This window comes from Hemicordylus capensis, chromosome 3, assembly GCF_027244095.1.
Source record: "Hemicordylus capensis ecotype Gifberg chromosome 3, rHemCap1.1.pri, whole genome shotgun sequence".
NCBI classification, from domain to species: domain Eukaryota; kingdom Metazoa; phylum Chordata; class Lepidosauria; order Squamata; family Cordylidae; genus Hemicordylus; species Hemicordylus capensis.
This window is the reverse complement of record NC_069659.1, coordinates 87165368-87190149: the sequence shown is the minus strand read 5'-3', so window position 1 is coordinate 87190149 and position 24782 is coordinate 87165368. Positions and strand designations below refer to the sequence as shown.

The following is a 24782-nucleotide window of genomic DNA, read 5'->3' as shown; positions in this document are numbered from 1 at the left end:
ACCTGGTCCTCAGAGTCTCCCTTTGTAAAGCACTACGTCATAGATGTATGCTCTGCTGCAGAGGCTACCTTCGGGAGTGGTGTTTTGAAATGGGTGTGGCAATAGCTACTACTGCTCCCATCCTAATGGAGCTTGCTAAACACCTATTCTTATGGGCATCGACGGATCTCGAACCAGATAAACAGGTTGCTTACCTGTAACTGATGATCTGGTAGAGATCCGTTGATATCCATAAGACCCTCCCGACCTCCCCTCTGCAGTAGTGCTGCCTCTACGTGTGTACAGGTGTGTAAGCCCACGCCTTTGGCTCTCTCTCTCACCATGGATGAACTCACCTGCTTACCTGGATGGTCGTCCTCCACGGCGGTCGTCCAAGAACTGAGGAACTTCGCTCCATGGGCATGCCTTAAATAGCACGCTCTTTGTGGGGGCGTGGCCTAGGCGCTTCGACTAGCTCAGGCATGGCTACCGCATGGCTCCTGTGCAGGTGCAGAACCCATTCTTATGGATATAGACGGATCTCTACCAGATCATCAGTTACAGGTAAGCAACCTGTTTTTTCCACATATCTGTGGTTTGGAGACAGCTGGAAATTACCTCAAAGGTCACTTCCAGCTGCCTTTTTTTTTTTTTAAGGGAGCCATTTTGTGGCTCATTTAGTTTTTAAAAACCCAAAACATTTCCCCCACAAAAAATTGAGGAATGATTTGGAATTTTGGGGGGCATTGCTGGATAGCTAGAGGCCCACAGAGCATGGTATGGCACTTTACCTTGCCTCCTTCCTTTTGCTTATTTTTACCATAGTTTCCCAGCCTCCAGGACCCCCCCCCCCATTGACCCAATGCTCCATTATCCGTGGTTTCGTTACCCACGATAATCTGTGGGAACAGAACCATCACCGATAACGGGGTTCACCTGTATTCTTTATTTTGCATGGTATGTAAAAGTATGTCTTTTCTTTCTTTCTTTAGATTTGTAACTTTATATGCCAAGTTAATTTGATCTGTTTTATGATCATATAGAAGATATGTTAGTGTGCAAATGTGAATTTGAGTAACTAGATACTGTGTATTTTTTGTATTCTTTTTTCGGTAGTGTAAGCCGGAATATAAAGTTCCTGGATTGTATGTTATTGACTCTATTGTTCGTCAGTCTCGTCATCAATTTGGAACAGACAAGGATGTTTTTGGGCCAAGATTCTGTAAAAATATAACTGCCACATTCCAGTATTTATATCTGTGTCCATCAGAAGACAAGGTACAGCTTGAAGGCCACCCCTCCTCTCCACTTCAAATGTTGTGATTTGTATAATTGTTTGATTTTTACTTAGCTGGGAGTAAATTTGGAGGATCTCTGCCTTCTTGTATATTTTGGTCTGTCTTATACAGATACACACTGCTGTTGATTGTTAAGTAGCTTGCCTAAATGAAATCTCTATCAAATGCTACTTTTTATATTTTTGGGGCCCTTCTTCCTTGTTATTTAATGGCTAAACGTTCTCATGGAGGATCTTACATTTTTGTGTAGAAAACCTTGTGATATGGGGCACCTTTGTGGGGTGCCTCAGGGATCAGTTCTCACACCCATTCTTTTAAATATCTACATGAAACCACTGGGGCACAGGTCACCTGTCGGTTTGGGGTGAGATTCCATTAGTATACTGATGATACTCAGCTGTATATTTCTACCCCAGGCAACTCCAGGGATGCCATTTCTGTGCTTGCCCAGTTTCTGGAGACTGTCAGGGTCTGAACGGGCCAAAACAAGCTCAGACTTAGTCCTTCCAAGACTGAGTTGCTTTTGCTTACTCCTTGATCTGGCCAATTGCCGAATCTGCATCGCGCCCTGGACAGGGTTGCGCTGGCCTGAAGGAGGTAGTCCGTGACTTGGGGGTTCCTCTTGGACTTGTGGCTACTGCTTGAACAGCAGGTGGAGGCCATGGACAGAGATGCCTTTGCCCAGCTTTGGCTGGTCCGCAAGTTGCGGCCCTATCTCGACTGGCAGGCCCTGGCAATGGTAACTCATGCCCTCGTCATCTCTCATTTGGATTACTGTAATGCGCTTTACCTGGGGTTGCCTTTGAAGATGACCCGGAAGCTTCAGTTGGTCCAGAATGCAGCGGCCCGCCTGCTTATGGGTGCTAGAATATATGATAGTGTGACACCTGCAGTCTCTGCACTGGTTACCTATTTGCTTCCGGGTCCAATTCAGAGTGCTGATTCTTACCTTTATAACACTTCAGGGCTTAGCGCCTGTTTACCTTCAGGACCGCCTCTCCTGGCCAGTCCTGTCCTGTCCTGTGAGATTTTCTCAGGTTGCTCTCCTTTTGGTCCCTGGTCTCAGAAAAGTCCATAGTACTAGGGCCTGTGGAAGGGCTTTCTCTGTTGCCACCTCTTCACTTTGGAATCCTCCCCCCCACCCAGATTCGGTCTGCCTCTTCCCTTTCAGCCTTTAAAACCTTATTGAAGAGATTTTTTTACCGCCAGACGTTTGCCATTTAAATCTTTTTTTAAAAAAAATCTCAGATTTTCTTGCTTTGTACACCAGTCTGTAGATTGGGCGGCATATTAAATCTTTTAATTAATAAATAAAATAAATATGTTATAGCTAAGCTACTATACACATTGGGTGTGAGTTCTGACCTGGGAAGTTTGGAGCTGTGTTCCAGTAGACTTGTTCACCAAGCTTTAGAGTTTGTAACATCTCTCTACACGATTGGGTGGGAAATGATCTCTCACTTCTAGTTCCAATGTTATTGTTCATATTATCCATGGGCATTTGCTAGAGAAATGCACAAGGGAGATCTTTTGTTTAAACTTTTTCTTTATTCTGCTCCTCTTGCTGTGCATAGAAGGTAATGCCTGAACCAGGAGGTTGTACACTTGTTTTGAATGATGGGGAAGGAAGAGTATGAGCTGAATAGCTGCTCCTGATCTCATGATGCTTAGATTGTAGTGGTGAAATATTATCCAAACAGACCCTTGGTTTCAAGTAAGCAAGTGAATAATTAAAATCATAATAATTGTACTGATGCACCTCCTTGTTTGAACAGAGTAAGATAGTTCGTGTGCTCAACCTATGGCAGAAAAATGGAGTGTTTAAAATAGAAATAATTCAGCCTCTCCTGGACATGGCGGCGGGAGCTAGCAGTACAACTTCAATGACAGAAGATGCCACTAATAATGAAGGTAGGGGGTTTCAGAAAAATACTAAGTTATGTGAATATTGATAAAGTCATTTAGATTTGATGTTTGGAACCCTGCACATAAGTGGGTCAGTTATTAACAGCCTGCTAATAAACCAGTAGAGATCAAATAATGCTGCCTTTCCATCTTTTACAAATGCTTCTTTCAGAACTTGTCATTTGTATGGCTTGTTAAATTACAAATTTATATTTACTGAATTAATGTACAGTATTGTACACACAAAACTATTATCAAAATTTAAGTTGTCTGTGAACTATGGCACTATATATATATGGACACCTGCTGGATAACAAGATGATCAGGGCAATGTTCAGGACAGCTCCCTCCCCATACCTCCCACCCACCGATTCCCACACATGCTTCCCACATCCCAGCTAATGGCTTTTGAAGCTGACCAATAGTTGAAAAACAGTTTGTGATATGGCAGTTCTGATGTTAATTTTTATAGGAAAAACTAACAAAATCCCCTGGTGAGCTCTTTCAGTCTTGGCCATTGTTTTTATTAAATGGGAAGAAAAGAAAAGAAAACAGAAAAGAAAATACTTGGCCAGCATAGGGAAGATCATACACTTGTCATTAGAAAGGTTTTAATTGTGAAGAGAGGATAGCCTTGTGTAGAGAGGATATGCAAGAGAAGTTTTCCCACAATGATCTGACTAGCACCTGAAAATATGGTTAAAGAAATATAGAGAGAATGTATAGAAATTGATGTGGGACAATAAGGTGCATTTAAAGGAGTATCTAGCATATGCTCACTGACTTGTATTCATGTGGCCATATAAATACAATATAGTCGTGTTGTAACATGTAGGGATGGGGTGTGTGTGCCAAGAAATATGTAGAGCGCTGCTGTCAAATTTAGGGAATCCTGTTTGGAGGGAGGGCAAAAATTATCTATCCATATTTGCAAATGATCTATAAGCTAATCACCCTATGTTGAATTTTAAAAGTTTGCAATGTAGTAGAAAGTGCAATTTGATAGAAGAAGAATTACAGTTTTAAGCGATGTGTAACTACATTGTAGGTTCACCACCTCCTGCCACAATGATTCCATCTGAGCCTCCCCAAGTTGCTTCTAATTCAGTACCTACTGTACCTACTGTGCCACAACTGCCCAGTTCTGATGCCTTTGCAGCTGTAGCTCAATTATTTCAGACAACACAAGGACAGCAGGTAAGCAGAATTTTTAAGAGAGTAAAATGTTTGCACAATGAATTGCAAGCAGTAACATTCTTAAATGCTTTACCTTTAAAAACCATTAGTGAAAATTTGTGAGTGAAGTTCATCAGTAAAATGTTCTGCTGCTTATTGATCACATAAGCTTACCGGAGCCTCTTTGACATGTCAGTCCTGAAACTCTCCTAATGCACTGATACACTTAACACTGTTCATCTGAAAATGGTGGGCGTTTCTGTGAACTGGAGACTTGGATACTTGACTTTCTTGCTCACAGAAGTGCATGCCATCCTGCTTACAGCGTTCACCGTTTCGGAAGAAAGCTGTAAGTGTGTGGGACGCATCAGGAGAGTTGAATGATTGATGTGTCAGGTGGAAGTTCTGGTAAGCTTTCAGAGGCTGTACTCTGGTAAAAAGATAAAGTTGTGCTCGAGTCGGTGTTGACTGCTAGTGACCACAGAGCCATGTGGTACAGCCTCCCTTTTAATAATGTCTAAATGAGGCTATGATAGTTCAGCTATGCAATTTTCTCCCCCAATGGGTTGAGTACATGTGTCCTCAGCCAAGCATAGCACTCTATCTTTGCTCATGGTGGTTGCTTACTGTGCCGTAATGCATTGCTAGACTTTTAAGGGCAGAAAAGGAAAGCCTGATTCAGACGTTCTAAAATCACACTGCTGTAGCCATGTACAGTGGCATGAAGGGGGAAGGAAGTCCCACGCCTGCTGGTCACCCTCATGCTTTGCCATCACCCTCATGCCTTGCCACTCATGCTTACAGTAGGGCTTGTCTGATGGTGGGCCCTTCTGTGATTGCTTTTCTGAAGCAGAAGGAGCCCGAAGCATTATGACAGGTGCTTTCATGATCGCAAGGCTGGATTGAACTAGCCTTGAAATCCCAAAAATGCCTGCCATCATGGGTAGGGCTCGTGGCGAGGCACAAGGGTGATTGATACAGTGGAGATGGGACTTCCTCCCCCTTTGGACCTCTGTACACGGCTACAGCAGAACTATTTTATAACATCTGGGCGGGCTAAAGTTTATATGTGTGGTCATAGTGTTTTACTGTGTTTGCATGCTATAGCACTATGGTGGCTGCCCATCCTAGATCCTTAGCTGGCTTTGACCACAGGTCAGGAGGAGAGTTAAAAATCAACTGTATGAACACGTTGTCCTAGTATACACTGTTGCTGACTATGGCAACTGCCTGATGGGTTGGCTTGTGGGGGAGAGAGAGGGTACATCCACTCTCTGAAATGGCATCAGCAATAATTACCCATTTATTTTGCCTTCAGTATTCCTGAATTGCTAAATTGGCATCAGTATTTTCAGTTTTGCTTTGTTAGCTCCAACAGATTCTTCAGACCTTTCAACAGCCTCCAAAACCCCAGTCCCCGGTGATAGATAATAACGTGATGGCTCAGGTTCAAGCTATTACTGCTCAGCTACAAACAACGACAACACAGCCATCAGAACAAAAGCATGATTTCTCAGCACCAGAGCAAAAGACATCTTTTGATAAGGTAAGATGTTTTTGTACTTTAAATAAAGTAGCTTGGTTGAGACATAATGCCAAACTGGTTGGGAGCTCCAGGAATCTCTTCCCACATGACCATATCAGTTGCTATGGAAGAAGCAGATGTTTGCACTGAAACTGCTACAGAGACAATTTCTGGAGGATCTTTCAGCCTGCTGATATAGTTCGCAGATCTTTCCACTGCGGCATCTAAAAATCAACCAGTGTCTTGCTGTGTGAGCAGTCATAGGCAAGTGCTTGCAATATTAAATATCAGCCTTGCGTGTGGCCACCATGGTTTAACTCTGTGGGTTCACACTGGGTAGTGCATTTAATGGCACCATGCTGCATTTAATGCTTGTTGGGAGAGTCTGTTCCATCACTTTGCTGTGGTTAGCACTGAGCTAAATGGGGTCTGAATGCAAATCTTTCTGTTTCTATTAAATATGACTTAATGATAAGATAAAGTGGGCAGAGTCAAAGTCTTGAAGGTTAGGCTTGGTACTAAACAGACTCATCATAATTATGTTCAGACATAATGGGAAGCCATCGTTTCCCACTCTGAGAACGAGCCTCTGTGACCTGTAGGCTTTCACACTTTCCCTCCCTCTTTTGTGCACAAGAGGGACGGAAAGCTTTAACTTTCACTTCGAAGTAAACCACAGTTACATGTTGCATAAGTACTTATGGAAGTGTGGCATATCTCATATCTCAGATTACAATTAGGGAGAATAAAGCAGGATATTTTCTCCTAACTAGTTTGAAGAAAACCACAGTTCCTTGAGTTCATATATAAGACAGAACTCCGGCTTACATTGATGTGAAAATAAGTTTTTCCTCTCCTCTTGTTCATGAAAGAGAGGAGTGGGTGCAAGAACTCCGGCTTACATTGATGTGAAAATAAGTTTTTCCTCTCCTCTTGTTCATGAAAGAGAGGAGTGGGTGCATTAACACAAGAAAAAAATGAAGTGAGAGATGCGTGCATAGACAGTTTCAGTCCCTGTAGTTCAGCTCTGTAGTAAATGCAGTACAGTGGCAGCTTTACTGCGGGGAAGAAGCAAGATTCTTCCCTGCAGTTATTCAGGGAAGTTGTTGCTCTTCACAGTTAGTAGCACTCTGCAAGGATTTAGTATTTTAAGATTTGCAAAAGAAAGTACAGAAAGAAGATTGCCACGGCCAAAATTTTCATTTACTTAGCTGCTAACAAATACTGAAGAAAGTAGAGTTGGCTCAATGTAATATGTTTCAGAAGCTGCTGGATCGATTTGACTATGATGATGAGCCAGAAGCAGTGGAAGACTCAAAGAAAGAGGATTCAGTGCCTTCTCCTTCAGTCTCTCAACCAACATTGTAAGTAAAATGAAAATTCAAGGTGACATTACAGAAATCTAAAATCACATAAGTGGCTAAGTTCACTGTTAGACTTCATCATTTTAAATACTGTTATATAAAAATGTGAGCATATTCTGTAGTTAGAACTGGACATTAATTTTTCCAGCTTAAAAAAAAATCATAGCACCATTAATGTGTGTGGTGCTCTGCAAAGTAACATCAAGCAGGGTTCCTCCCCAACTTGAACTTACAATTTTTAGATTTTAGAATTTGCAATCTAAAATTTGTCAGAAGGGAGGCAGATTCTTAACTTGAAGAATAGTCTTGTATCTTAATGTGTATTGAAATGCTGCTGAAAATAATTTTTATTGCTTAGTGGATTTCCAGGTGAAGGCATACAGCAGCCAGTTTACCCACAGCTCCCAAATATAGATCAATTTCAGCAGCGAATGCTGGGGATGCCGCAGGACCCTATGCTTCACCAGGTATTGGAAACCTTTGCGTTATAGTTTCCTTTGTGTCAAGTTCCTTACTTTGGGGCTTAGATATGTCTTCCTTCTTGGACCAGTTCCTGATTTGAAATTAATCTGCTTGTATATATTTCTTCTACAAGGTCCCACTTCCTCCCAATGGACAAATGCCAAGCTATGGACTTTTACCTGCTCCACAATTCCCTCCAATGGCTCAGCCTGTGATACAGCCTTCACCTCAAGTGCAGCAGTCTTTCCAGCCATCCTTTTCTGCACAAAATGAACCTCATACACAGAAAACACACCAGCAGGTAAAAACATGCACACACAGAGCAATATGTTGATTGCAGGAAGTGACTGCAGTGCTCTAAAAAATGTTTCATAGTGCATTTTAATCCTATATTTATCTAGATCAATCTGATATACTCCAGACTGCTGGTACAGATTAAAATGACCATGTCATACTTAATATTCAGTACACTCTAACCATTCAAACCAAGGTTGTTGGAACATTATCTGTGTTAATTGGAATACTGACTGACATTCCCTGCAGTGTTAGAATAGTGGAAGAAGCCCTGTGGTGATGCAGTGAAGTTGAAAAATAATTGCGCTGCACCTTTCTTCTACAGTCCAGCAGCGGGGGGTGGAGAAGGGGCAATTTTTGCTGCTCTTCCTAGAGGACTATTCACTTGCAAGAATGTGTCTCTGAGGGCTGCAGAGCCCTCAGTAAATAGTCTTCTCCCTCTGCTGCTGCTCAGCCACAGAAGAAGGGAGCAGAACAGTTAATCTTCAGCTTCACTGCATTCACGCTGCAGTGATTGTCAGTCAATATATTCTGTGTGTATTCATGATCATGAATGTGTGTTAGAAGTCTTATTTAACATGTGGGTTTTTTTTTGGAAGAAATCTAATCCTTTGCCTCATTTCAACTGCCTTGCCTTTGACCAAAGAGGTGGTATAGATTCTTACGGAGTAAATTAAAGTTATTTTTAATGTATCTCTAGGGCTGATTTACTTTGGTTTTGTAAATAAAGTGTTTTTTTCTTTTGCCAGAGAATGGGGGTTGGCTGTAGGAACATAGGAAGCTGCCATATACTGAGCCAGACCATTGGTTTATCTAGTTCAGGATTGTCTTCACAGACTAGCAGCGGCTTCTCCAAGGTTGCAGGCAGGAATCTCTCTCAGCTCTATCTTGGAGATGCTGCCAGAGAGGGAACTTGAAACCTTCTGCTCTTCCCAGAGCGGCTCCGTCCCCTGAGGGGGAATATCTTACAGTGCTCACATTTCTAGTCTCCCATTCATATGCAACCAGGACAGACCCTGCTTAGCTAAGGGGACAAGTCATGCTTGCTACCACAAGACTAGCTCTCCTCTCCTTGTATAGGCATCAAAGAAACTTCAGGAAATGGCTTCTGTGTGAGGGAACATGAACAAATGAGAACATAAATACTACATGTTGCTGTGATATGTAGCACTACTCTCCCCATCAAATTGTGTAGCTCAGTTCTACACCAGAACCAACTTTACAGGAATGTACAGCACTGAGGCAAAAGTAGGATTGGGAAGGTGACTGTGCATAGTACATTTGTGATAGGACATAACTGCAAAAAGGCTGTTACTTGTGATCTCCACATTACACCTGTAACATACAGACCAGACATTTTTAATTGGGCTTCTAACCATTGCAGTTTCTACTACAGAATTGACTGAAAGTTAATTAGCAGAGAGAGCAAACTTTGGAAATGAAGTCATATATACAAAGATGTGATCAGCTCCAATTTTATATTGACTAACAAAGGCTTTACATATTGTACAGTTCATGTGATTTATTCAACTACTTATCCATTTGGCAGAATTAAACAGTTGATATCTTGGTACCTCCTATTGGCTTTCATTTGCCACTAAGTATGTTAATTAAACTAACTACTTGAAATGGTGTTTTCTTAAGTAATTATGTGTTAGTCCTACAACAGATTCAAAAATCCAGCATCCAAGACTCATATTATGTGTGTGGATATTGAATTGTAACTTTAACAGTAGTGATATTCACATTTACATTTCAAGAGCTATTAATAATCTTGTTTTAGAAGTTGGAATTGGTCACAAAATGAATTGATGTAGTAGTAGTAGTAGTAGTAAATACTTGCTAAATATTTTAGGAAATGGAAGTGGATCAGCCTGCTGCTCAGGAAGTAAAGAGACATGAAAGCAGAAAGTCACGATCTAGATCTGCATCAAGGTAAGAAGTGCAGATATTTTGCTTGTTAGTCATACCCTTATAGATATTGGAGAGCATTTAAACACAACCAAAATAATATAATGGTTTCCAGCTTTCAGCTTTCCTCTCCCTCGTCCCCAAACTGTAATGGAATCTGCCTTATAACTGCCCAGCAATCCAAAACTCAGCAAGGCTTGGTGCACAGTTGGAATAAAAGATTAGACTGCAGGATTTACAAATCAGAAATCAATTTACAGTGGCAGCCAGGATGTAGATTCAAAGGAAAAGCCACATTTCTGAGACTTTTTTTTGCAGACAGTGCAATTTCTCAGATTGGGGTTGGATAGAATTCAGTGACAGCCAATAAGGTATTGATGCTTGAAATATACATGCTAGATTTATTAGTATCTTAACATTTTTGTTTTGATCTTAGATCACCTAAGAGGAGACGATCACGGTCTGGTTCTCGGACACGAAGATCACGTCATCGGCGTTCTCGTTCCCGATCTCGGGACAGGCGCCGCCATTCTCCTAGGTCACGATCCCAGGAAAGGCGTGAGAGAGAGAAAGAGAAAGCGCGCAGAACAAAAGGCCTTCCGCCAATCAAAGCAGAAACTGTTAGTGGTGAGTCTTAACTCTCGCTCTCCTAATAATGCTGCAGTATTAATGCTTGCTTTCAAGAATTTTGCTTTTTTGAAGGATGAGTTTCTGATGAGAAGGGAACAGTATACAAACTCAAGATTATTAACTTGTAGATATTACGCTTTAAGCAATCTGTGCAGCTGGAATTAAATAAGCTTCCAATTCAAGTTGCCAATCATCTTCAGTCTGCTCTGGTAGAGTGTAATAAAGTCATTAAATATTTAGACTATATGTTTGGAACTAAGGTAAGTTTTCCATGTAGTTTAACTGCAATTGATTGGGGGGGGTGTTGTGGTGGTGTGTTATTTGTTTTTGTTTTTTAAATATTGTGATCTCTTTCCCTCTTAGTTTGCAGTACTACACTCTGGGTGGGACAGCTGGACAAAAGAACAACACAGGCGGATGTTGGAGGTCTTTTGGAAGAGTTTGGCCCAATTGAATCTATAAATGTGAGTGTATGCAAGAAATCAGCAAAGACATCCAGTTGTGTTTTATTGAAACACAACTCAACAACTTTAAGTAAATTGTGTAGACTTATTGAAGTATATACTAGCAATTGTTTCCTATTTGAAAGAAAACTTAAGACAAAGAAGAGAAATAGGTATATGCTTGAAATGTGACTTTAAATGCATTAGAATTTTCATTTGAGAGAAACTAGAACAGTTCATTGCTTATTAGTAATTCCAAATGTAATTACTTGACTGTGACTTTATTTAACAGAAGAAAGATTATCTACAAATATTAAAAATAAGTATACCCCAGTTTTGCAGTTGCCAGAACTGTTACCTTATACCTTTAAATTTAAATTTAAATATAAATATATAAATATATATGTGTGTGTGTATATATTTATATATAGGTTCCACATTAAAATAAGGTTCTAGCCATTTTCTCTACAAAATTTATGGGAAATACTTTTCACATATTAGTAAATTAATGTTTCTGTACTTTCAATAGATGATTCCACCAAGAGGATGTGCCTATATTGTAATGATGCAGAGACAAGATGCATACCTTGCCCTGCAAAAACTCAGTCGAGGCAACTTTAAAGTGAATCAAAAATCTATAAAGGTATTGTATATCGTTAAGTTTTAAAATAGAACTTAAACTTACAATAATCAGTGGGGTGTTTTAGACTATATCGAGGCTCTTCATTATTTAACTGGCAAGTATTTGTCATAAGATCTATGTAATACCTCAGTATCCTAAACAGATGAAATATATTTCCTTTTATTGCTTGAATTCCAGCTAATTTCCATATCCTGTTACCCCTTCCACTTTGTGCCTCATATTGGTTTTGTTTTTTTTAAAGGGTGAATTGAAACAGTTGATAGGGCATCTGGTTTAACTACTGGTGTAGTGTCAGTGCAGTACAACTTAAAGGAGCATAAGTTCGCGGATAAAAAGCCATAATATCTCATAAAGGAAAAGATGCTTGTCTGTACCCACATTGTGATGTGTGCTGGCCCAGATAACTGCCTTCACTTTGTGGAGCTGTATTATCATCATCATCATCATCATCATCATTATTATTATTATTACATTTATATCCCGTTCTTCCTCCAAGGAGCCCAGAGCGGTGTACTACATACTTGAGTTTCTCTTTCACAACAACCCTGTGAAGTAGGTTAGGCTGAGAGAGAAGTGACTGGCCCAGAGTGACCCAGCTAGTTTCATGGCTGAATGGGGATTTGAACTTGAGTTTCCCCGGTCCAAGTCCAGCACTCTAACCACTGCACCACGCTGGCTCTGTAGGATCCTAATAATACAAGTAGATTCCCACTAACCATTTGTGGACCCTGACAATTGTTGATCAGTTTAACTACAGCTAGTATTTCAAATACTTAAGTGCTTCAAGGCATGCAAGAGTTTCACACAAAATGTACACCACTGAAGGATGCTTGCAAATGGTTATTGTATGCAGTGAACCAATTTCCACATTCCGCCTTCCTTCACCATGAGAATTGAATCACACAGCAGGTTTGTCAACACCATTGCTAGCTGATGCAAGAAATGCTATATGGCAGCATGAAGAAAAACTCTGTGAGGCGGACTGATCCACATGGTATGCTGCTACAGACAAAATGGCTTGCTACAGGGAATTGCTGTCTAAGTGGCTTTTACATGGCAGCTCTGTTGTATGAAGCAGCCTTTAGTCTGCTTGTTGCAAGGATTTGCTGCAACGGTGCTGTAAATCCTGCCAGATGAGCTTCTGTATAGGAAGGAAAAATAATGTGCTAATAAATGTTTGTTTCTCTTTCAGATTGCATGGGCTTTAAATAAAGGAATTAAACCAGACTATAAGCAGTATTGGGATGTGGAATTAGGTGTTACCTACATACCCTGGGGAAAAATAAAGCCTGAAGATCTGGAAAGTTTCTGTGAGGGAGGAATGCTGGACAATGAAACACTTCGTCCAGGTAAGAAGTTTCCTTAGTAAACAAACTTTCTAGTTAGAGCATCTTTGTATGCAAAATAAGTTGGATCTGATAAAAATAATAATCATATTCTGCTTGCTATTGAGGCTTGATCACCTGTTGCCCACAAATGAAAACCCAGACTGCCACTTCTTTTGGAGAAGTGGGTAGTAGAGGAGGAGGGTGCTTAACTCTGTTGCTGCCCTACTGTTTTCCCCCAGCAGCTATTTCTTCTGTGCTGCTTTCTGTCTGTGGGGTTCCAGACATTTGGGGTTGCCCGCCTGGCTCTTCCCTTCCCCAAGAAAAGAATTTTTTCTGTTTTAAATGAAAGGGCTGTCTTGGTGTCACTACACCCAAATGTGTATGTTATTTAGTCCTTATTTACTAATCATACATTCCTTTTTTTACACTCAATTGGAATTCTTTCATTTATCAGAAACTGACATAAGTAAATGTTTGATCCAGTCACTTGCTGGCTTCTCTATTTTTTATATCCCACCTTTTGGCCCCATAAGGAACCCCCAAGGCAGTGTATAAACTCAATTTAAAATTGAAATATAAAATAGCATAAATAAATAGCAAGAAATATAAAATAGCATAAATGGTGAGATACTAAAGGCATGGTTGTCATGTTGCTTCTGTTGTCCTTCATTTGAACATATACTCTTGGATTGTGGCATCCATTTAAATTATGGAAATTTTGATATTCTGATTAGTCATTTGAAGTGCAGCTAATTTTGCTGAGTTAATGGTATGGAAATTTTCTTCTTAGTTTTGCAAAATGTTAATAGAAATGCCGTAATATAAATTGAATACAGCAAAAACACTATTCCCTACCTGAAAGATTGTTTAACCTAGTTATTGATATATATGAAAAATATATATCAATATATTTTAATACTGGCCGGAGTTGCAAACTCCCCAAAATCCTCTTGAGTGACAGAGAGGTTTCTAGGCAATTGTAAAGTTTGTCAGCACTGTTTAAAAATAAAATAAAATTTGATGAGTTCTAGAGCAGAATAGAAACAGTTGCTCTTCAGCCTGGTTGGTGTCAAAAGGCATATTGGGGCATCACAATGGATGTTTTCACTAATCCATCTAAGACCAGAGTAGGTATCACAGCTAGGTCTAGAATAGATGAATTGGAAGTACAGTGATGATCTACGAAGAAAGGATTTCAGTGGTGGCACCAACATTGTGGGAATGCCCTTCTTCTGGAGGCCTATTGTGTTCGTTCAGGAACCCCATGGTTCCTAAGAGACACAGCTTTTCTTTGTTGGCATTTGTGGGTGGCTTAGGATGTGCTGTATGAGAGGTGGCTGTTGCTTGGAGGCGACTGTTGTGAGTTATTTGAAACTGGGTAATGGACTCTTTATTATTCTGTTATGAAAAGATTGGTGATGAGAGAGGCAGGATATACATTATTTTAAAACAAGATAACTAATAAACTTGTCCCTCATGAATGGCAATAGATGGAGCTCTGGACAGGCATATTTCAAATATGAAATATGAATCCAGATAAGATGGAGGTACTTATTGTGTGGGGTCGGAACTTGGGAGATGATTTTGATCTGCCTGTTCTAGATGGGGTCACACTTCCCCAGAAGGAACAGGTACACAGTCTGGGAGTGAATCTGGACACAAATCTCTCCCTGGTGTCCCAGGTTGAGGCAGTGGCCAGAGGTGCCTTTTATCAGCTTCGGCTGATATGCCAGCTGTGTCCATTTCTTGAGATAAATGACCTCAGAACAGTAGTACATCTGCTGGTCACCTCCAGACTTGACTACTGCAATGCACTCTATGTGGGGCTGCCTTTGTATGTAGTCTGGAAACTGCAGTTAGTCCAGAATGTGGCGGCCAGGTTGGTCTCCAGGTCATCTTGGAGAGACCATATCACTCCCATATTAAAAGAACTACACTTAAAAGAACTAATCTTACCAATAAGTTTCCGGGCAAAGTACAAGGTTTTGGTTATCACCGATAAAGCCCTAAACAGCTTGGGCCCTGGGTATTTAAGAGAATGCCTTCTTTGCTATGAACCACACCCATTGAGATCATCTGGAGAGGTTCATCTGCAGTTGCCACTGGCTTATCTGGTGGCTACTCGGGGATGGGCCTTCTCCATTGCTGCCCTGAGGCTTTGGAACACACTTCCTGCTGAAATAAGAGCTTTCCCATCTCTTACAACTTTTAAAAAGGGCAGTCAAGATGCATTTGTTCACCCAGGCTTTTAATTAGACATTGTTTTAATTGTGTTTTGTGTTTGAATAGTTTTAATATTTTAATTTTTAGTTGTTGAAATGTGTTAATCTTTTTATTGGTTGTTTTTATTGTTTTGTAAACCTCCCAGAGAATATGCATTTTAGGCGCTATAAAGATCTGATAGATAGATAGATAGATAGATAGATAGATAGAAGATTATGCCCCTGCCAGAACGGTGAAGTGGAGACTACGGAACATCTGATGCTGAAGTGCAGATTTTATACTGAATTAAGGGGAAAGCTTCTCTCCCCACTGCTAATTCATTACAATTCTAATTGCCCTTCTGGCAAGGACAAGGTTCTTTTTCTGGTTGCTGCTAAGTCAGAGTGTGCTTACAGGAGGGTAGCAAAATTTTTATTCATAGCAAGCAAGATTCGGTTTAGAATGATTGAGGCACGAGATGCCGGGTTGTGCACATCAGATTAACCAGTTCTATTTGAATGAAATTAGCTATGTATATGGTATCTGAAGGTATTAATGTTTTATGTATTTACTCCTGTTGTTTCTTTTTCCTTTGGTATTTATGCTGGCCTTGGGACGAAATAAACCCATACATACACACACACACACACACATACATACATACATACATACATACAAACACTTAAGTGAAATGGATTGTTAAAATATTTTTCAATCTTTCATATGTTGGTAGCCATTCTGAACCAATTTCTATGCTGTACGCTAAGAACTGATTGATGTGGGAAATGTGATGGGACCTGGGGAGAACCTCTTAGGGATGGTGTGAGTGTTTTAGGCCCTTAAGTGGGAACAGGATAAACTTGGTAGTGAATGTGGAGAAACAGTCACATTTAATTTCAATGAAGAAAACTTGTGAAATATGAAGGAACTGGAAGTTTGAAAAGGTTGGATATCTTCATTGTGCTTACAGGTTATTTAAAACCACTAACAATAGAAGCGGAGATAAAATATATATCATAAATTAAGGGAAGAATGAACGAGTCCAAGAAATTGCCAGCATAGTTAATGAGCCAAAGGCAACAAGGCTGTCATTAAGTAGTTGAAGCCTTGCCCAAATGAGGAAAATTTAAAGGGAACATAAACTCTGGGGAAACAAATGTAAGTCCGCAGTAAGATATGCAAAAGGTAGAATTTGAAGAGTTCAAAGATATTGATAAAGAGTAAAAACAATTTTTTAAGTACATTACAAGCAGGTAGTTGGCTTCCCAAAGCTGTGAAAGGAAGATAGTAGATATGCTAAATGAATATTTTGTATCTGCCTCTGCAGAAGATGTTGAACAGATACTCATGCCTGAATCAGTACTGGAGGGAAAACATCTGAAGCACTAAATCAAATTATTTCATTTCTATTGGATTCAAATAGAAGTTACACAATACGAAGCTCTGCAACCAATTTATGCATTACAAACTAGCAAACCACCTGCTCCAGACAGCATATACCACAATTCTTAAAGAGATGTGGACTTGTTTATCTTCTACCAAAACAAAAAGAGAGGGAGAGAGAGCTGGGGGAATTAGGAAATTATAGACCCATATGCCTAACTACTGTTCCAGGTAAATTGGTGATGGAGAACTTTCTGTCAGCCTTTTAAAAATTATTGTAAGCAAGCAGTAGGGATGCTCAAAAGGTCTGTGTGGGAACTAATGTTGTTAGTGCTATGCTTTAACATTCATAAATGATTTCGAATCAGGCAAGAGCAGTGAGGTAGCCAAGTTTGCAAATACCAGATCATTCAGGATGGTATATACCCAGGTGGACTGGGAAAAGCCCTCCAAACTAGGTGAATGAGCCACAAGATTCAGTGTGTAAAATAATTGAAAAGTGTTGTACTTGGGGCAAAAACATTCCAATTTCATGTATACAGTGATGAGATCTGTTTGAGCTAGAATAATCCAAGGAGGACTTCTTGGTTTCGTGGTGGATACTCAGTGAAAATATCATCTTATTGTATTATAACAACAACAACAACAATAGTAATTTATATACCGCTTTTCAACAAAAGCTTTCGAAGTGGTTTACATAGATAGATTAAATAAATAAATAAATAAATAAATAAGATGACTCCCTGTCCCTGAAGGGCTCACAATCTAAAAAGAAACATAAGGTAGACACCAGCAACTGTCACTGGAGGTACTGTGCTGGGGATGAATAGGGATATTACTCTCCCCCTGCTAAATAAAGAGAATCACCATGTTAAAAGGTGTCTCTTTGCCCAGTTAGCACAGGGAACAATGAGAAAGATAGCAACAATGAGAGTGGCAGATTCTGTTGTTCAGGATTATTAAGCAAGGGTTTTGAAATAAACCACTGGTGTCATAATATCTTTATACTTATATAAGTACATAATGTCATATTCAGCATAAACTGTCTTGTATCCAAAGACCTGCAAGCAGACTGTGTCTTTAGCAAAGATTTTGCACTCTTCCTTCCTCCTTAGAACTCTTTGTGCCTGCAGAAAACCTCTCCAGAGGGTCAGGAACTGTTTATAGAGGGTCTATAAACAATGTGTAATATGGTACAGGAAGCTCTATGGTGAGGTGGGGGGCGGAATAAAGGCAGGACATAATCTAAAATGGAGTGCATTTCCTCTTGTGTGAGGAGCTGGAAAATGTGTAGAAAAAGGCAACTAAAATAGTCATAGGAAGTTGGATCATATTCTTCATGACAAAAGACGGAAGCTTTTTAGTTCCAAGAACTGTTAATAATAGTAGCTATAGTGGTTTATAATTTATATATGATGTGAAAGAAGCAAATAGAGAAACCTTTCTCCATCTCTTAGTTCTAGAACTTGGAGTCACTTAATAGATTTAGGATGCACATAAGGAACTATTTCTTCATACAATCTTTAATTAACATAAAAGTTGCTTAAGTCATTATTACCATATTTTGATTGTTTAGATGGCATTAAAAAAGGTTTAAACAAGATAAAATCTCTGCTAATCCAGAAGGACTCTTCTTATGCTTTTATGAAAAATATCTTCAGATATATACAAACCTCTGATCTGGCTGTGTAGCTACTTAATTCATAACTGGCATGAGCCAGGAGGAGGGAGCATCTGAATACTGTATAGCAAGTTCCTGAGTGCCTTAAAATGTTGGTATTAGTATTTCAAGTTCCTAGTTGCCATTATTTTTCAACTGGTCAGAAGACTAAGGGCAGGACCAGACTAAGTTAGTCATTACTAAGCACCATTGAAATAAATGAAAGAAGTTAGCCATTACTTAATGAGAATTATTCCCATAGTATTTTGAGAAAGTAGTATTTTAATTGGACAAAACCATATGTTCCAAGAGTTATCTTTATCACATTCTGTGTGTGATATAAACAAATTATGATAACGTTCATGTCTTTCATTTGGGGCAGTTGGGTGGGATGACCGCAAAGTATACTGATCTGAGTTAAACAACAGGACAGGCTAAAATTAATGAGGATTTCACACTTGCATACAAGGTAGAAATTAAGAATAAAAATCTGTGTTCTTTGAATTGGTATTGATATGTTTTCTGCAGAATGGAAAGGAATTCCTAAAAAATCAGAAAACCAAGTTGCCCATAATGGAGGTGCAAGAGGTGGAGAAGCTACACACAATGAACAAACACCTGTAACTAAAACTTTGTCAGTTCAAATGCCTGTTCCCATGCCTGCACCAATAACAGTGCCTCCACCACAGGTAAGACACCCCCCCCCGTTTTTCTGCTGGATACTTGTAGTGAAAATTGTGGTGCTTGATTTATCTTGTTGTTCAAAAGTAAGACCCAATTTGGCACTGTTTTATCATGATAGTTATTGTTAGGTTGTGTTATAACAAAGTATATGACAAAAATCAATTTCATGCCCGTGATACAGTGGGATATGTCAGAACTGCCCTTGTTACAATGGGATATACTATTTTGAAACCACATTCAAACAAAACTGCATACAGAAATAATATGATGCAATCGCCTTCTAGTCACTTCATTATGTCAGAAACCAATGTGAAAACCAGGCCTAACAATGAAGAAAGAAAGCAGAAGGGCTACAGGCAATCATGTACTAGGGATGTGCATGGAACCGGTGATTCCGCCGGTTTGATGGCGGGGGATGTCTAGCTTTAAGAGCAGGGAAGGATGCACTTACCCCTCCTGCCATTTTCCCTCGCCTTCGTCTGTTTTATAAAAAGCCCATCGGGGCGGCAGCGTACCTCCCTGCCACCTCGTTGCCCCCGTTGTCCGGATATGACCAGAAGTCCCCGACGTGCACGCCTGCACACTTGCTGACGCGCATAGGTGCGTCAGGGACTTCCAGTCATATCCAGGCAATGGGGCGGCAGGGAGGTATGCTGCTGCCCCAATGGCCTTTTCAAAAAATGGATGCTGTGGGCGGGAGGAAGCATAGGGAGGGATAAGTGCACCCTCTCCCACTCTTAAAGCAGCACCCCCGCTGCCTTTGAGCCTCCCCGCCACAGTTCCGTGAAACCACAGTTAAAGCTTAATTCTCTGCAAAGTCAGTGAGTCTCAGGAGCAGGTGCTCTCCTCTCCTTGGGAGCTCAGCAGAATTTCACTTCCAATTTAAGGTGGAAACAAAGATAGGAATGATGTTTGAAATGGCAAAAGTTGGTTTGTTCTAACCAACTTCTCTAATATAAACCAAGATATATAAAACCCACTTCAAATCATGGGTTCATATCTTGGTTTATTTTAGGGGCTTAAGCTAAGATTAGCCAATTCCGGCATCACAACCAATTCCAGATTCAATTTTAATTTACCTCTGGGGGGCCACACATAGCCTTGCGCTGTATTCTGTCACCTCACACGCAACTTACACTGCCTTCTGTCTTGCTCCTCCCCCTCCCTCCTTTCTCTCACTCTCCTCCATCCTCCCTTTCCCTGGCACTTAAATTACCTGAAAGCACTATTTTTACATCGGCATATGCTCTGGGGAAACTTAAGTAATATTTTGGTAGTTTTAAAAAATAAATTCTGAACATAACCATGATAATTTAACACTCAGTGCTTAGATCAATAATCCCAAAGGAGCATCATGCCCAAGAAAGGCAGAACTCCTCCCTCACTCTTCATTCACTCTTCTTTCTCCCACCTCCCCTCCCCCTCTTTCTTTCTCTCTCTTTCTTCCTCCCCTCATTCCCTTTGCCAAGAAAACACCCCATGCCATCTTCTGACTTTGTCTTCTTCCTCCTTCGTCTTTTCCCTCTTCCTCTGCTATAAGGAAAAAAGCAGCAATGGTAGGAAGGAAACAACCAATCCATGGCTTCTGCTTGGGCGCATGGAATAGGAGAATGGGAGATAAATGCTGGTGCTGGTGTGGGGAAGAAGGAATCTGACTGGACATGAAATGCTGGAGTGCTGCAGCAGGAAGGAATCGCATTGGCTTGTTGGCTGGGGCTCCTTCAGGCAGGCCGTCAGTTGAGCTCAGCAGGCCTCATCTGGTCTATGGGCTGACAATTTGACACTCTGGCTTTATCTCTTTCCTGTGGGTCTTCCATTGAAGAAGTCACAAAATAGTTACTGTACCAAAGTAATGTTCAGCTAGCTAAAAACTCATTTAAAAATTCTGGTAGCACATGTTCTTGTGGGACAAAAGTAGAGGAAATAAAAAGGAAGAGACTTACAGACAAATATATGCAGGCAATTAGAGATGTAGTGAGGTGTGACTTCTGCACATGTAGTTTGAAAAGAGGGAATTCTAGCCGTTTGCCCTGTCAAAATAAAACAGTCACACAAGCGTAATGCTGTGATTGTGAATTCACACATAAGAGTACAAATTTATAGACCTGTGTTGAATAAACACTTTCATTCCCTTCTAGGTTCCACCACATCAACCAGGCCCTCCAATGGTTGGTACACTACAGCCACCTACATTTACCCCTCCCTTAGGAATTCCACCTCCTGGGTTTGGTCCTGGAGTTCCTCCACCACCACCTCCCCCTTTTTTGCGACCTGGCTTCAATCCAATGCATTTACCACCAGGTATATTAAATATTCCAAAGGGATTTTCATGCATATGAATTGTGTACAAAATACTCTAGAGCAGGGGTTCTCAAGGTGGGGGTGGGACTGCCTCAGGGGTCCCAAACAATTTTAAAGAGGGTTGTAAATCAGAGGGAGGTATCAGGAGGGTAGGGGCCTTACCCAGTATCTCCAAGGTGTGGCAATGGTTAGAGACAATGGAAGGCAGATGGAGACAGAAGCCAACAACCATTTGACTTTTTCACCACTCATGAAGCCAGAGCGGGGCACAACAGTGGCACTGCTTTGGCTGACAGGCCAGGGGACAGTTCCCTCTCAGGAAACGCTCACTAGAGCTCATTTAGCTAGTAGCCAAAGAAGTGTCATTGCTGGACCTGCCTGTGGCTTTGTGAACAGCAGAGGAACCATCTGGTTTTTGGCTCTTGTCTCCCTTCCCCATGCCTCAGAGAAGTCGAAGTACCTCTTTGCTTTAAGTTCTTGGCATTGTCTCTTTCTGAATTTTGGATTAGTGTGCAAACTGAGTACAAATAATTGAGAAAGCTATGGAAGTACTGATTCTTTTTGCTTAATTCCTGCTTGGGTGAATGAGAGATTTCAGCAGTTGCTGCTATATAAAGAGCACATAACTATTGAAAATAACTTGGAGCCTGACCTTCGATTGGCAGTCTCAAACATAAAGCCCATGTTTGAAAAAGTAATAGCAAGCTCATTCTTCTCACTGAAAAGGTAAATGTGTTTTATTTATCTCTACCTAATCAAATCAATGGCTGACATCCTGACTAACAAAGTATGGGTGTGCCTAACACCATTGAAGCACTAGCTCTCATGCTGGTTTGCTGCGCTTCCAAAGCGCAGATTCTCTTCCGCTTTTGTACAAAAGTGCAAATACTTTTCAGAGCTTGCCACACTCCAGATATATTGGAGTATATTGGAAACACATCATTCTCTGCTGCTGGATGAGGACATCTCATGTGGGTTACCCTTCCCATGTGCTCCAAAGGCAGGACTATATTAATTAGCTAGAAGTTGAGCCTGAGAAGGATAGAACAACACAGTTTGTTTAGTCCTGCAATCCAGCTCCAGGGTCAGCCTTCTCTTGTTCCTATTCTACAGCCTGTGTGTTTATCTTTCTTATTTACCACTTTGACTTTAACATTGTCTTTAGGACTTTCCCTTTTGACTGTCTTAACCTTGTTGTTCTTTCAATTAAAAAGAAAAAGAACATGTTCTAGTAAGAACTAACCTGCCTACTTTTCTTTCATTATCCCTACAAGTGGACTAAATTTGGTCCAGATTTGTTAGACTGTTCACAAGTTAGCCCACTTGCACCTCAAACATTCATGTGTCTGCCATCTTGAATCAGGGTAGATGACATAAGTACAAACTAGCCCTTGAGGTGTGCCTATGTGTCCCTTTTATTTGTAGCAAATTTGGTTCAAATGAGTTAGGCAGTTTACAAGTTAGCCCAGTTGCGCCTCATATGCTTTCGCATCTGCCATCTTGAATTGGGTTGGATGACATCATCACAAACTCTGCCATTGAAGTGTTCCTACAACTATCTGGTTCATATTGCTCCAGGCATTGCCAAGTTGATAGGGGGACACAGATGGAATGCTGGGTGATCTCATTAGTCTACTGGAAAGTAGGCTAAAAAGAGAGATCCTTATTTCTTGCTCCTCTTTACTGTCTATTACTTCTTTCCTTTATTTAACAACTACCTCAAGAAGTTGCAGCGTCTGGGGCCAAAAATCAAAGTATTTGTCCCTAAGGGCAAGGATCTCGCTGCTTTCCTGCCCCAAAGGCCTTGTAGCGCATGGAGTACCATGAGGTCCTCATTGCCTCAGTGCACTCCTGGACTCTCCGATCCCAAAGAAGGATTCTCGGTCCTCCTTCCTTGTGACACGGGGTCCAGCGATCTGAGCCTAGGGCTGATTCCTGCCCCCTTCAGATAAGAGATTGTTTGTTGCTGCAGCTTCAGAGCACTGCACTTCAGCAGAGATACTGGCTTCAGTCTCTCCATGGGGGCCTTCCCTCCCTTTGGGCTTGCCTGCCCACACTGGACCTGTTTTTCGCCCAAGGTCTGCGCAGTCAGCAAGGGAGCAAGCCCAAGAGCAGCCTGTGGGGACGAAAGGATATCAGGGCTGAGAGCAGCTGGCAGAGGAGCAAGGCAGAGAACAGCTGCCCCAGCGAGAGAGGCAAGGGCCAGTATGGCACCTGTACCACCCAGAGCTATGAGGCCCATGCTACGCAAAAAGGAGCAGGAGCAGAAACTCACATGCACTCCACATGGGCCAGAGAAGCAGGGAACATCATGGCCTCAAACTTGAATGCTCCCTGTGTGCCAGTCAATCAAGACAGCCATTCCACGGAAGCACCTGCAGCATTGGTGAGAACTGAGCTGCTTGATCTTTCTCCCATAGTTAGTTTTGACAAACTCCAGGCAAAATCCTGCTCCCTCCGTACCTCTTTTGAACAAAGGTTGCAGTTACTTCTCTCCAAAGAGGAACAGCCAACATCTAAAGGGACATTAGTATTTCCCAAATTAAAACCCAAGTACAATAATATTCCTTTTCCAGAGTTCTGTGTTGATATGGTAAAGCAGGAGTGGTTAGCTCCAGCATCAAACAGCCCAGTCTGGTTGCCAAAAGATTTTTTTCAATGTCTCCTGAACCTATAGAACGGCTTAAAGTGCCCCACCACACACACACACACACACACACACACACACACACACACACACACACACACACCCATCGTGGCCCTCTGGGTGGAAGAACGCCTACAAAATTCACCTACTGAACCAATACATCTTAAACAAACCCTGTTGAAGATTCAGAAGGCACAAGCTTTTATGAAGGATGCCACATCCACTTTTCTGCCTGTTCCACAGCATCTAACCCCTGCTAACTTGGCAAAGAGGCACCTTTTAACGTGGTGATTCTCTTTATTTAGCAGGAGGAGAGCAACTGGCCCTATCTACCCCCAGCACAGTACCTCCAGTGACTGTTGCTGGTGTCGATCTTATGTTTCTTTTAGATTGTGAACCCTTTGGGGACAGGGATCCGTCTTATTTATTTATTATTTCTCTGTGTAAACCGCCCTGAGCCATTTTTGGAAGGGTGGTATAGAAATCGAATAAATAATAATCTTCTGTGGTGGCAAGGCATAGTCCTATGAAGCACTGTCAAGTAGATTCTACTTCAAGATCTAATTTGGCTTCGGCTCCCTATGTTGGTTCAAAACCTTTTGGGGATGAAGCGCTCAAAGAGGTTCTTATTGAGACAAAGGATAAAAAGAAGGTCCTGCCTACCTCTCATAAGGTAGAGGCAGATAGGAGGCACTATAAAAGACATTTTCAGTCCTTTTGTCCCTTCAAATTCTTCTTTAGATCCCAGGACAAGGACTCTAGAGCACAGAGACTTTTTGCAATTGACAGTGTGCAGTCTCCCAAGCCAAGAACCCAACAACGCCTGACTTTCATTAGCCTTAACAGGACACCCAGATAACAGTCCTGACTTGCGCCCCCTTCAAATTGGGGCTAGTTGTCTAAGCATTTTCATGCATGGAAGAGTTCCATCTCCGACAACTGGGAAC

The 24782-nt window shown here is 41.1% G+C and overlaps 1 protein-coding gene across 2 annotated transcripts in view; it reads left to right on the top strand.

Annotated features, from left to right (window-relative positions):
* SCAF4 (SR-related CTD associated factor 4) overlaps positions 1–24782 on the top strand; it is a 75821-nt gene that overhangs the window by 30555 nt on the left and 20484 nt on the right. Inside the window, exons 4-17 of one of the 2 annotated variants that reach the window (XM_053304519.1) lie at positions 1096–1257; positions 3053–3188; positions 4231–4379; positions 5737–5904; positions 7147–7247; positions 7606–7714; positions 7843–8010; positions 9859–9938; positions 10351–10541; positions 10908–11008; positions 11517–11630; positions 12823–12979; positions 18732–18892; positions 21026–21188. In XM_053304519.1, coding sequence (XP_053160494.1) covers positions 1096–1257; positions 3053–3188; positions 4231–4379; positions 5737–5904; positions 7147–7247; positions 7606–7714; positions 7843–8010; positions 9859–9938; positions 10351–10541; positions 10908–11008; positions 11517–11630; positions 12823–12979; positions 18732–18892; positions 21026–21188 — 1960 coding nt within the window. Of the gene's footprint in view, positions 1–1095; positions 1258–3052; positions 3189–4230; positions 4380–5727; positions 5905–7146; positions 7248–7605; positions 7715–7842; positions 8011–9858; positions 9939–10350; positions 10542–10907; positions 11009–11516; positions 11631–12822; positions 12980–18731; positions 18893–21025; positions 21189–24782 lie in introns of both variants that reach the window. The other variant, XM_053304518.1, reaches the window with a different exon arrangement.